A 13,739-nucleotide genomic window follows, 5' to 3' on the forward strand; every position below is an offset into this window, starting at 1 on the left:
GTGTTGCTGCCTGCTATTTTCTACAGTAGGACTAAGCTGCCTGTGTGATTCAGTGCACTCTCTCAGCTCTTTTAGGCAGTTTTGTAGCACCTCAGAACATGCAGATAAACAAAAAAGCTGTTCTCCAGAAATGGCTGCCTGTAACTGGCTGAAAGACTCCTGAAGATGAGTCTGCAAAATGTTCCAAGATCCTGCTACTTGAGAGGCAGTACAAATCAACATTTTCCCCAGAGTGACACTCCCTGCCTCTGCCCTCCATATCACAGCCTATGGAAGTATCCAGAGAAACGTTGCACAAAGAACGGGTGCCTGAAAGTCTTTATTTTTTGATAATTTTTATACGTCCAGTCCCAAAACAGAAGAAAATGATGAGAAGAAAAAGCAGATCACATAGAGAGCATCTCAGTTGGAAGACATAGTTGCTTCGATCCAGGAGACATAATTGCAAACCTTCGTGTAAACCCCGGGATAGCCTTTCTGCGCACATCCAATACCCCAGGAAACAATGCCTTGGAGCTGACCATTGCAGACTACTGGACCACCAGAATCCCCCTGTGTACATAAAGTATACAGATAGTCAGCAAATGGTGTCAGCATAAGTGACGAGCCAGAGATCCCAGAAATCATTGACATTCGAGGGAGATCCATTGGGTTTTTTCTACACAGAAGTTCTACAAAGGTCATTTCTGATTACCACTCTACACCTGGTGCTACTGTGCCTTACTTTAGCTTAAGGGCACCACAGCTAAGGCTGTGTAAGATGCCTACTTTTGATGGATAAAGTCCTTGGCAGACGCTTAACATATTTGTGTGATAAACATTATTCTGCTAAATATTTCCATGGAGTTAGGCACATGTAAAATGCAGAGCAATTGTCAGGTGTGTTCATCTTGCAGGCTGCCTGGATCTTGGCATACTGGCTATTTCATTTGCAGCTAGTCCAAAACTAACATTTCCATCCTAAGCTCTAAAGTCACTGTGATTACTATTGACTGTGTGGTGCAGCACTCCTCCATTTTCAATAGCCTAAGGTGCAGGAGGGGGCATAGTCTGCTCATGGATAATTAGGACAGAGGTATTCCCTGTCTCAAAAAGGAACAAAGACTGGGTGTAAAAAACTAGCTTTACTCAATAAGCAACTTTTTTTTCACCACAGTTGTTCAAAAATCAATATTCAGACATGCAGTGAATATTAGATTCTCTAATATGACGGCCTCTTCTGCTAGCAAAAGGCAGGAGAGAAACATATGTGAAAAGAGAGGCAGATGTTTTACCTGGCAGGAGTCTTTCCCTCCTTCCATGAATCCTACACATATCATGTTCTTGGTAATCTTCCCAGGGTAGGCTTTGCTGCACTCGCTTGAGGAGAGTACAGGAGCCTTCAGGCACTGCAAGGTATCTGGATACGCATCTACAGGAAAACAGGGAGAGAGAGATAGTTGATGACATCTCTGAGTTCGTTTCAGAGCCCAGAGAAGATGGTTCTTAGCAGAAAAGTCATCAATGAACACCCTGTTTTAGCAGTTGTAATTTTTGCTCTGAAAAGTAATTACGGCATGGATTCCTTTCCTTTAGATGAAATAGATTCTACCCATGGGTCCACCATTCTACACTGCAGCCATGATAAATTTTCTGATACGTGGAAAATCATCAATTGGCATGTGCGGAGCTAAGAGCTACTCTTGTAGCACATATGCTGGAGGAAATTTGGGCCTCAGGAAAACCATCCTGTCTTCTGGTGCATGTTTAGTTGTTGTCAGTGGATTAGACACCAGTCACCATCCACACCTCTAATCATTGGTGTAAGGGAATGGAGCTCACTTGTAGCAATTTTAGGTCCGCAATTACAGATTTTGATCTTGTTCTCAGTTCTCTGAGAACTCTATTGACATTAGTTAAACTGCTAGTGCTTGGGACTAGACAGCTGATAGAGCCAGATGACAAAATTTATGGCAGTGTGAACATGCTGGTGAACATGGATGATTTCAGTGATTCCATGTTCATAACACAGAACAAGAGCAAGGACCTTATAAAAGCTCACCTCTAAAGCAGTTAAACGGTCCCTGTCCTACACAGACTGATCAGTCAAAAAGGCCCATTCCACAGCACTTCTCTGTTCTTTGCCCTGCACAGTTTGAAGTGAACTGTGAGGTTTTAAGAGTGTCTCCCGGGCTGTCATGATGTTGTACATTCCCACAGAATACTCACTGGCATTGCTGAGTGTGTTGCCCCAGCCAGAGATTAGGCATGTGGTGCCTGTGGCCACACAGCTGGTAGGCAGAGGAACTGTTTGGACCGCTCGGTTGAGCTGGGCTGGTTGGGCAAGCTTGATGAGCATAATATCATTGTCAAGTGTTGCAGAGCTGTAGCCAGAGTGGCGGATGACTTTAGCTGAACTAATCAGCTGCTGTGTCGATTCTGCAAGTGCCAGATTATGCTTCCCAAGCTGCACTTGGATGCGCCTGGAAAAGACAAAGAAGGGCATACACGTTACTGCTACCGACAGGTTAAGAGGAACCTACGCATCACTGTATGCACTTGCTTCAACATCACTGTCATAGGTGTTTTCATAGAGATTATCTTTCTTGTCCTGCAATAAATTCTGGGGATCCACACTGAGCTCTTACCCACTCCCAGTACAGGTGGTAAATTTTTTCAGGTTTGTTTTGTTGAGCTGGGACAAGTGGAATATAGAAGTGCTTTACACAAGCATTATGGAAAAATTCAAACTTCTGTCACCCTGACCTCATTCCTCTTCCTCTTCTCCAGTGACTAAGTTTTAACAAGATGAATGCAATTTACAAGAAACACAGTCTGTAACTTGTAGCTAGATTATCACATTGTTTTTTCAGAAAGTGCTCTGCATTCTGCTTCTGCATTTGCAGAATTGGAAAACCACTTATGTTGCCTCAACCCAGCTTCCTGAATGAGCCACCCATTCCTCGGTCATCTCCTTTCAGAACAGAGTGACATACTCATTTGAATCTCACAGCTCAGAATTCCTGCTAGAAGTGAACTGGAAGAAAGAAGTAGGCTATGGAAGAACAGATTTTTTTTTCACTCACGACTTGTAGCAGTGAGCAGCTGACAGGACCCACTGGCTGTTGATGAGGGAACCTCCACAGAAGTGATACCCAGAATTCAGGGACACCTGATAGGGGACAGAGTTTGCTGCACAGTTGTAGCCTCCTACGATCTTGTCATCATCATCATCAGCGTTGATGGGGAAGGCAACTGGGAGATAAGAAGTGGCATGTTAACATGTGGGCCTAAGGAATCTTGTGCCCTTGTGACTTACTGAGGTACCTCACTTGTAGGCTCTACTTCTATAAAACTCATGGTAGCAGTGGTGGACAAGGACTCGCCCATAGTCCAAAAATTTACAGCAGCTTTAGGACTTCCTGGGCCAGAGGTGTTACCTTTATACTTCATAGTCCTTAAGAGAGACACAGTCTTTTTTTTTAAGTTAGGGACACATTTCAGTATTCCTGGGTCAAGAACCCCTGTGAAGGCATTCATTCCCCATTTTGTGACAGAAGCAATTATGAACAGACAGCAGTCAAAAGAAGTTGCAGTGCTCTGCCTTAAAACTTTTGCAAGTTGAAACTGGACGTCACTGTTCCACAACAGACTACCTTGCAAATTTGCTCAGAAAATGAGCTTCCTTATAAATTACAAAAATAGAAGTAAATATATATACTCACCAGCCACACCAACAACGGTGAGAAACAGTATGTATTTCATGATCTTGACACAGCCTCAAGCCCAGACTGGTAGACTGGAGGCATGAGCTGCTAGAAATATATTTTTTGAAATGGCCTTATCTCTAGTCCAAGGTTTTTTCCAGACGAAAAGTACACAGTGGAAAATTTAAAGATCCAAATATGGGTATTAACAGACATTTGTAGAAAGTACAAATAACACATCAGTTAGTTAATCATCAATGTTTCCTAAGATAGAGAGCTATTTTAAATTATTTCTGAGGGCAACCTTCAATTTAATAATACACTTGGGCTTCGGAAGATGTGTAATTGTTTTTCTGTCTCATTCTTATTATGCAGCACCTGTTGAGAACAACCCTCAAACCCCTTTGACATTCCTCTGCACTGATGGTGTTCTTATTAAAAATGCATATTTTTGACTGGAAGTTGAATATTGTAGATTGTTGAATATTGTAGGAGTGTAAGTGTCTATTTATTTTAAAAAACCCCAAACCAACAACTAATCCTCTTAGTGTTGTTAACTTTGTTCTAGCAAATTTCTTTTCTTGACTAATGTGTGTGTTTGTCATATAGAATACAATGATTTCCTAAATAAAATTATTCAAAAGTAATTTCAATAACTGAGTATGAAAAAGCTATTCTGTGTCCTCCAGCCCCCCTCCCAAGTCAAATTGTTCAAATGTGTGCATGCACACCATACCCGTTTGAAAGCATTTCTAACACCTAATTTGTATGATAATGGCCAAAATACTGAACCATTTTTTTTATTTGGTTTTGGAATGGTCTATAGATAGTCATTTTTGCCACAGAAGAATTTCAGTGTAACATTGATGTTTATGAATGTAATATACATATACATAATATACAAGCAAAAATACTGTGAACACAAATAATGAGATCACCTGAAAGCTTTCTCTGAAAGAGTGACAATGTCTGTCATAATGCCGAGTTTGCTAAAGCTTAACATTTTTGAAGAATAATCATTTTCCAGGCAGCTAACAACTTCATCATGTTATCCCCTGAAAGACATGGATACCTGCAAGTGACTGTAAAGAGAAGCCATATGCTTTGACATGCTGAAATGGCATGAGAGACTAAACAGGAATAATCTTTCTACTCCATTTCTTGATCAATTTTTTGGGAGCCCTGTAGGCCTGGTACACACAGTGGCACTGTCCAGATGGAAATTTTCCTTCATGTTAAAGGACAAGTGCAAGGCCAGAGACTCCTCCAAGGGGCTGCATGACTTGTCTTGGGTTTTAAACTAGTCTCAGTGCACAGTTTTCTTGCAAACATGTTTTATCCTGAGAAACAAATACAGATTAAAAGCTTCATGTGGCAAAGAGAAAGATCTGTAATGGTACTAAGCATGGCAAAAATTACCAACTTTATCTAATCCCATCATAACTAAGCAGAGCAAGAACAATTCCTAAGCTGCAATAGTGTATAATGAGATGTCCCTATGGATCTATAAGTTCTTTGTTCAAAACGTGCAATTGGCATAGAGACAGGCTGTCATCAGATATTTTAAAACAATATTTTTCCTGAGATATAGCTCTAATAACCTATTAGGTAACACTTAGGCTACGAAGGACAATTTCCTTTACCTTCTTCTCACAGGGTTTAATATTTGGTTTAGTATGCACCCAAATTTCAGGAAAAGTCAGTAATTTAGTGTCTGAATCGGGAAGCTTGACCATACCTGCCTTTATCTTGGTACTTTTTCTTATTTCCCATGTTTGTTAGTTATTTATTCTACTCCACTCTTTAACTGATCAGTTATTCTTAACAGCAGGAAAGGGATCGTATAGGGCTGGCTGTAAACTCCCTGAAGAAACAGGTCTCTCTCTCAAACTCCCCACGCTCCTTGCTTAATCAACAGGAGGACTGTGCTGACCTCTTCCCAGGCTACTGCCACAGCAGGTGGCAAAAGTCCTGGGTCATACTTCTTATGGTTCTTGTGTTCCCAAGTCCTTGATGACATACCCAAGTGAACATAATCAAGTCCTTCCCATTCTACTATCAGTGTCTCAGGGGCCCCTTCTAGAGGCTCCCATGAATCCCAGAACTCCAGCATGCATGTCAGCAGGGCAGCTCATGGGACAAACTGGTCTCAAAGGCAAATGGGGTGTTTGTGATGCACAACTCACAAGTCATCAAGCAGAGAGACTGCTTCAGCATAGCCCTTCAGGCCTTTCAGTGAGATCTGTGAAAGATGAACAGACTCCTTTGCATTTAGGTTGAAACTGAAACCCCCTTCTCCTGTCCCTCCTTCCTTTAAGATGATGAATCCCTACCTGAAATGTAAATACCCTCTTCTGCTCAGTGCTGCTGAACATTCCACAGATAGATCGTAAGGTTATTTTCAGGGTTTTTCTCCAGGGGAACATCACCATCTGCAAACAAGTCTCTCACTTAATGCAGTGATGCTGCAGCAGAATGTTGGCAGCTTAAGGGCCACAGGATGGAGGAGGATTGATGAACAGAAGGAAGCTGTGTTAGCTATTATCAATGGACAAGCAATGTCATCTTCCATTTCTAGAAAGCTATGTTTGTATTTCAAGTATTTCAGTCAGCTGTGTCATCACTGGACTGAGATAAAGTAAATATGTTTGTTCAGGCTGATGCAAGATCGTGGGAAAGGGAAACCTGGTGACCATAAAGTAGAGGAGTTTCTGAGGCTAGTCCTTGCACATGTTACAGAGATTTGCAGCTGAGGAACTCTTGATTCTCTCTGTCCAGGTCTTTCCTGCCTGAGAGGTGCTGTTAGAAAGACACCCCATCTCATCTAGGAACACCAGATCCCTAGTTTTTGGAGCAATGAGAATATCTGGGGAAGACATTTACATCTTCTACTCTTTGCGCCTGTAATCACTGGTCAGACACAGGCTCCTGGTTTATAATGTTCCAGTAGAGTGGTCTCCAAAGAGGTGTGCATGCATCCCTAGGGGTGTGAAAGATGATGCACTGTGGTGTGGGAATAAAACATTAGAACTTCAGTATTATATATACATAATTATAAATTACTAAATATATATATAATGGGGGCGCATCCTCAAAAATATTTTACTGATATGGTGCGCTATCAAAAATGTTTGGAGAACACTGTTCTAAAAAGCTTGAAAACATCTCCCAGAAGGAAGGTGCTCAGAACTTCCCCTCCTGGTCCACCTTTTCCCTTAGCAGCCCTTCCACAGCCACACCAATAGTGGGGCTCTGCACCTTCCTAGTCCTCTCAGAGCAACGACGCTATCCCTCAAGCTCGCTGTCCCAATCTGCAAAACTGAAAGATCCACCAACTGCTCCCTCAAGGAAGATCTAGGAATAAGGTCTCCTGCTGGTGCTCTCTTTCCCTTAGCAGCCTTTTCACTGCCACACCAACACTGGGGCTGTGCACATTCCCAGCCTCCTATAGCCACTAAGATAGCTCTCTCTCTCGCAGACCTGATCTCCAAAACAAAAATCATCCACCAACTTCTCCCACAAGAAGGTGCTAGGAAGAACTTCTGATGCTGGTCCTCTCTTTCCATTAGCAGCCTTTTCACAGCCACACCAACACTGGGGCTTGGCATGCCATCTACCTGATCATTGCATTAAGATTAAATCACAACGGTACTATACTCTATCCATTAGAGTATAGGCCCAAAGAGGCAATAACAAACGGCAGACTGTTGAAATTGATGCATGTGTAGAATGGGAACAACAAGGAAGTAACACCATTAAAGCTTAGGATATTTTCCTTGACACTGAGCAAAATGTTTGTCACTTTGAGACACATCCAGACGAAATCCCTGGAACTGTACTTATATATATATTTCGGAAGGGATGTGTATGTATAAGAACCCTTTGTAGTTTTTCAGTTGAGGATAATATCACTGTTCATGTAAGTAATCACTCAAATACTTCTGTTTGTAACTGTTAACATTATAGGATGTGAGTTTAACTATGCAGCTTCTAGTACGACTTATAAGCTGCTAGAATTCAATTATACTTTAGTTAAAAATCTATTGCCTACTGCCATTGGGATGAATCTCACTCTGTAAAAGGAAAAAGCCAAACTTTTACAACATAAGGATCTATGCCAGTTGCTGGGATATACCTGAGATGATGGACAAAGGACTTTAATCACAGTTCACCACGAGGCAGAAGAGAGACATTGTGTTTTGGACCGAATGAAGAAAGATGGAGAACATAGATGGTGGGAAGCCCTCCTCTGATGACATGCGACATCCCGTTGTGATCTTATGGTCGCTAACATGTTTATGTGTATTTCTTATAATCGTATTGTACTTTAAGGTTTGGCTCATCATGAAGCAAATAGCTCTAATGCAAGATAGGCATGCTCACCACAGAGGAAAGTAAACTCCTCAGACCTAAAAGCTTTCCTATAAAGGATAGAAAAATTTCCAACCAGACATATGGCAATGAGAAGAAACCGTAGAGCAATTTTGGAAAATTCTGAAGCCTCCCAAGGATGGGGACTTTAAAATTAAAAGATCTAAGTGAGACTTTTTTGAAATATTGATTATTTCTCTAAGTCTCAAAGTGGGGAATCTGTTGAAGGCATGCAAGGAATTAAGCTAGGGGTATTGTTTAGTCTCTGTGAGCATTTAACAAGGTACAAGCTTGAGGGACGGAACAAGATAATCACAGAAGAAACACAGCTACTCGACCTTGAGTGAACTATCCAGACAATGAGGCAAATCAGAGGATGTTCAATATGCTGTGCATTGGTCAGCGACTCAGGATACAAGGAGAAAGTTGAGAGGGCTGAGGGAATGGCGATTTTACAATTGATAGAAATAGCATATAAAGTGTATAACAATCAGGACAAGAGAGGAAAAAAAAGAAAAAGAGAGCAGAATGAGGTGACAAGGATCTTTTCTGTGTTTTCCCAGATTGTTTTTCAAATTTCAGTGGGTAAGGTGCCATCTTCTCCTTCTCTTACAATTGCTGCTATTGTAGATTGCACCCACAGTTGAGCTTGGATGCCACTGAGAGCTAGAGAAATATTACTTTGAGCCTCACCAAGTGCATCTAGGATTAATTGGTGAGCCTTTTCAGTAACTCTTCCCATTGAGGTAATATTTTAGATAAAAGCCACTGATGAGTTCCTAAAGATGACAGAGAGGACCATAATGGATGTTCTAGTTTGTTTAGATCATGTATGGCTGTACAAAGTTTGTTTGCAAGTATTTCAGCATTTATGCTGTTTAAGACTCCTGATCCTGTCCCTAAGGTACCAGTTATAGCTCTCTTTGCTCGTTTTGAAGGGTAAGGCTCACGTAACCATGCTAATTACCCTGTATAAGATGTACTTATGAATGATGAATTGGTTGGTTTAACTGCAGAGAGATTAATTTGCATTAATAGTTCTACTCATTTGAGGGACCACGATGGGTTAAACATCACTTGCTGTCATCCTACATATCTGATTCCATATGATCCAATTTCGGAGATCAATGGGCATCTAAGTTGTGTGGTTGTATACGTAGTAGTATGAGGTTTAGGGGTAGGTGTTAGCATGATCTTTAAGGATAGTCCATTTCCATTATCTTTCCCTGTATCTACACATAAGTATACTACTGACAGAGGTGTGTCATTGAAGAAGCAAAGGTTACAGTAGGGGCCTGAAAAGCAGCTTTCCCTTTTGTTTAATTGAGTTTGAGTCGTCATTTTGATGACTATAGAGGCATGTCCCTTTAGATAACCTGCCACATTACATTCAGTAGAGATTCTATAACCTGGCTGGTGTAACAGGAATAAGGTACCTATTTGGTTTTGTCATTATATGATGACTAGTGATTGGCAATGTAAGGTTTTGTATTGGCTTTCCCATTGTTCCTGTGTTTCCATCAACTCTGCTCACATATGGTATAGAATGTCTGATTAGCAGTAAAAGCAAGAGTATCTTCGTTAATATTCTTATTGTCATTGTGATTTAGTTTGAAAAGATCAGTGTTACCATAAACCATATTATGACTACAAACAGTTCATTAGCCTACAGAGTTTTCAGAAAGTCTTAGCTTTAGCGCTCTCGTTGGTACAGATGTCCACTGTTCCTCTGGTGGACCTTCCTTCATTCTCATGTAGTGGATCCAGGAGCTGATCCCTTCTACTTTCCTTTAGTGGTTCATCCTTCCAGGTCCAGATGTAAACCCAATCTCCAGGTGTGAAGTTATGTTCCGAAGAGTTCAAAGGAAGCAGAGCCCACTGGTTGAGATACCTGTGTAAAGAGGATAATACCCACGGGAGAGATAACAAATAATCTTTCAAAATTCCTTCACCTTTAATGTGTATCTGATCACTCCAGCTACCCACCTCATTGACAGGATATAGTTTTCCATACAGTATTTCAAAGGGTCTTATCCTTTCTCTTTGTGAGAATGATCTTTTTAGGTAATCTTTGAGGATCTCCCCCAAATTTATTCCAGTTCTTCAAAATACACCCCAAAGGGTTACAGGGAGGAATCATGAATTGGTTTAAGCCCATTTTGCCAATTATTACCTATACCTGGTTCTCACACTCGGTGAGGCACCCCTCTGGTACCAAGCTTCAGTATGTAAAGAACATACCCCTGTGCGCTCTTGGCTCTGACCCCACTGGTCAATTAAGGCACTCCTTGCCGGCATCTACGGGTGACTTATGTGCATGCGACTTTATTAACATTTAATTATTTTCCTGGTAAAGTTAATTACCAATCCAAGGATTCACCCCCCTTTCAACCTGTGCAAACATCTCTCTTCAGGCGTTGAACCTTTGAGTCACTTGTCGCCCTGACCTTGGAGGAGATCAACAGGTCAGTGCGTGCTGGAGTCCCGTTCGGTCCAATTCTCTGCTGTCAGGGTTGGCAAGACGATCTGGGCAAGCCATGTGGGTGGCCAAAACTGTTGGCCCAAATATGGCTTCTTCCACCTGGTGTGCAGAAAGCCAAAAACCACACAGAGCTGAGATATTTGCTTTTATTCCAAATTTGCGCAGAGTTGTGTGCTAGGTGGTAGGTCCACAAAGCTAGCATACCTCAGTGAATACACAGAAAATATTTATACAGTTCGAGCAACAGGTATCAGTATTTTTTAAAAGTTGGCTCTGTTACCCTTGTTCCCATTGGTTCTCACAAGCCTTGTCTCCATTTAAAGTCACAGTGTCCTTTTTTTCTAGGCATGCTCAATGAGGAAGGGGCTTTTGTGAGCAGGGGGCTTACCCCGCCCATGGGCAGGTTTTCTAATATGTTAATTAAGACAGTTCACTCAAGGTTCAGTACTTGTGTTTCTTTTGTGATTATATTGTTCGATCCCTCAAGGTTCCGCCTTGTTAACTACTCACAGGGACTAAACAAGACCACCAGCTTCATTCATTGCATACCTTCAACAGAGCTAGCGGCCAGAAATAAGTGAAGGCATTCAGGTGTGGAATAAAAGATAATATAGGTTAATATAATAACAATGGCATTCCGGTCATGGAAATGGTGTTCTGGCACCTACAGAGTCCCCTCCGCTCCTGCAAGTCCTCCAGGATTATAGAGACATAACTCCCACGGGGCTAGAGTGGCATTCTCATCATAGGGATGGTGTTCCAGCGCCTAGAGACTCCCCTCTGATCTCAGCCGGCCTCCAGATCATGGAGATATACATCTGGCGTGGCTAGACTGGCATTCTGATCATAGAGATGCTGTTCTGGCAGATAGAGACTCCACTCCGATCCCGGAAATCCTCCCAGATCATAGAAACATAAGTCTGAGATGGCCAGACAGGCCTTCGTCTCATTATAACAGTGTTCCCACAGCTAGAGAGTCCCCTCCAATCCCAGAAGTCCAAGCAGATCATATCCACATGATACAGATCATACTCAGACAACCAGCGTGGCATTCCAGTGGTAGAGATGGCATGAAAGCACCTAGAGACTCCGTTCCAAACACAGAAGTCCTCCTGGATCACAGAGACATATGTCCAGGAGGGCTAGAGTGGCATTCTGGTCACAGGGGCGGTACTGCCATGGCTAGAGAGTCACCTCCAATCCCAGAAATCCTCCTGCATCATGGAGACATACTTGCTGAATGGCTTGAGTGGCATTCTGGTCATAGAGCTGGTTGTCCGGCAACTAGACGATCACCTCCAATCCCAGAAATACAACCGGATCATGAAGACATACATCCAGGATGGCTACAGTGGCATTCTGGACCATAGAGACAATTTTCACATGGTTAGAGACTCACATTTGATCACAGATGTCCTCCCAGATCCTGGAGGCATGCCTCCGGGATGGCTAGAGTGGCATTCCCGTCACAGAGGCGGTTTTCCCACAGTTAGATAGTTGCCTCCAATCCCAGAAGTCCTCTCGCATCATGAAGATATACATCCAGGACGGCCAGAGTGGCATTCCGGCCATAGAGACGGTGTACCAGCAGCTATAGAGTCCCCTCCAATCCTGGCAGTCCTCCCATGTCATGGAGACATACCTCCAGGATGGCTAGATGGGCCTTCCGGTCATACAGGCCGTGTCTGGGGGGAGAGAGACTCCCCTCTGAAGACAGCTTTCCACCCGGATCATAGAGATGTAACTCCCAGGCAGCTAGAGTGGCATTCCTATCATAGAGACAGTCTTCCAGTGGTTAGCGAGGCCCTGCCAATCCAGGAAGTCCTCCCAGATCAGAGAGAAATACCTCCAGGACGGCTAGAAGGGCATTCCTGCAATAGAGACTTTGTTCTGGGAGTAGAGAGTCACCTACAATCCCCTAGTTCCTGACACATCATGGAGACACACCTGCAAAATATCTAGAGTGGTGTTCAGGTCAGAGATGCTGTTTGGGTGGCTAGAGAATCCTCTCCGATCACAGAAGTCATCAGGGATCATAGACACATGCCTCCAGCACAGCTAGCGTGGCATTCTGGTCAGAGAGACTGTTTTCCCTTGGCTAGAGATTCTGATCCAGAGATCTGATCCCAGCGATCCTCCTGGATCTTTAAGACATCCTTCTGGGACAGCTAGAGTGGCGTTACAGTCGTAAACATGGTACTCCCATGGTTAGAGAGTCACCTCCAATCTCAAAGTTCTCCCGGATCATGGAGACATGCCTGGGGAACGGCTAGAGTGGCGTCCCAATCCTAGAAACGGTGTTGCATCAGTTAGAGAGTCCCATCCTATCCCAGATGTCCTCCTTGATCATGGAGGCATACCTCTGGGACTGCTAGAGGGGCGTCCTGGACAAAGAGACGTTCTGGTGACTACAGAGTCGACAGAGGCCGAAAAGAGGTGGGAAGCAGAAAAGGTGTGGGAGGCTGGAGGGGAGGTAGAGGCCAGAAAAAAGTGGAGGCCGAAAAGGGGTGGGAGGCCGCAAAGTTTTGGAGGCTGGAGGGGAGGTAGAGGCCAGAAGAAAGTGGAGGCTAAAAAGGGGTGTGTGGCCACAAAGGTGTGGGAGGCTGGGGATTAAGTGGAGGCCAGAATAAAGTTGAGGCTGAAAACGGGTGGGAGGCCGAAAAGGTGTGGGAGGCCAGAGGGCAAGGACAGGCTAGAAAAAAGTGGAGGCTGAAAAGGGATAGGAGGCTGAAAAATAGTGAAGGCTGGAGGGTAATTTAAGCCAGAAAAAAGTAAGACGCAAAAGAAGTGTGGGAGGAAATACTAAAAGAAACTTTAAAAGTGATGAGGTATATGGAAGAAAGGGAGGCATTAAAATTTAGCGAAAGGGAACTGGAGAAAGGGAATTCTTGAAAGAGAAATTAAATAGTGATGAGTTACAAGAAATACAGGGAAGAAATTTAAAAAAAAAAAAAATCAATAAAGGGAGCCAGATAGAGGGAAATGTAGGAGGAGTACAGGAAACAGACAAGAATTAAAATATAGGGACAGGGAGATGGACAGAGGACAACATAGAAAGAAAATTAAATTATCGATGGGGTACAAGAAACATTGGAATAGTAAAAAAACAGGGACAGGGAGACAGATAGAAGGAACCATAATAAGAAAATTTTAACAGCAATGAAAAGAAACACAGGAAGTTATTAAAAAATAAGGACAGG

At 42.9% G+C, this 13,739-nt stretch overlaps 1 protein-coding gene across 1 annotated transcript; it reads right to left on the reverse strand.

Annotated features, from left to right (window-relative positions):
• Positions 1-402: 402 nt before the first annotated feature.
• Positions 403-3,744, reverse strand: LOC309409133 (trypsin I-P1-like; the record flags this gene model as incomplete). The annotated part of the gene is made up of 5 exons (XM_082005199.1): positions 403-552; positions 1,275-1,411; positions 2,209-2,462; positions 3,066-3,234; positions 3,705-3,744. 5 exons carry the CDS (start codon positions 3,742-3,744, stop codon positions 403-405), a joined length of 750 nt encoding a protein of 249 aa, XP_081861325.1.
• Positions 3,745-13,739: the final 9,995 nt, after the last annotated feature.

This window comes from Phaethon aethereus, assembly GCF_964289735.1.
Source record: "Phaethon aethereus genome assembly, chromosome: 1".
Lineage (NCBI taxonomy): Eukaryota > Metazoa > Chordata > Aves > Phaethontiformes > Phaethontidae > Phaethon > Phaethon aethereus.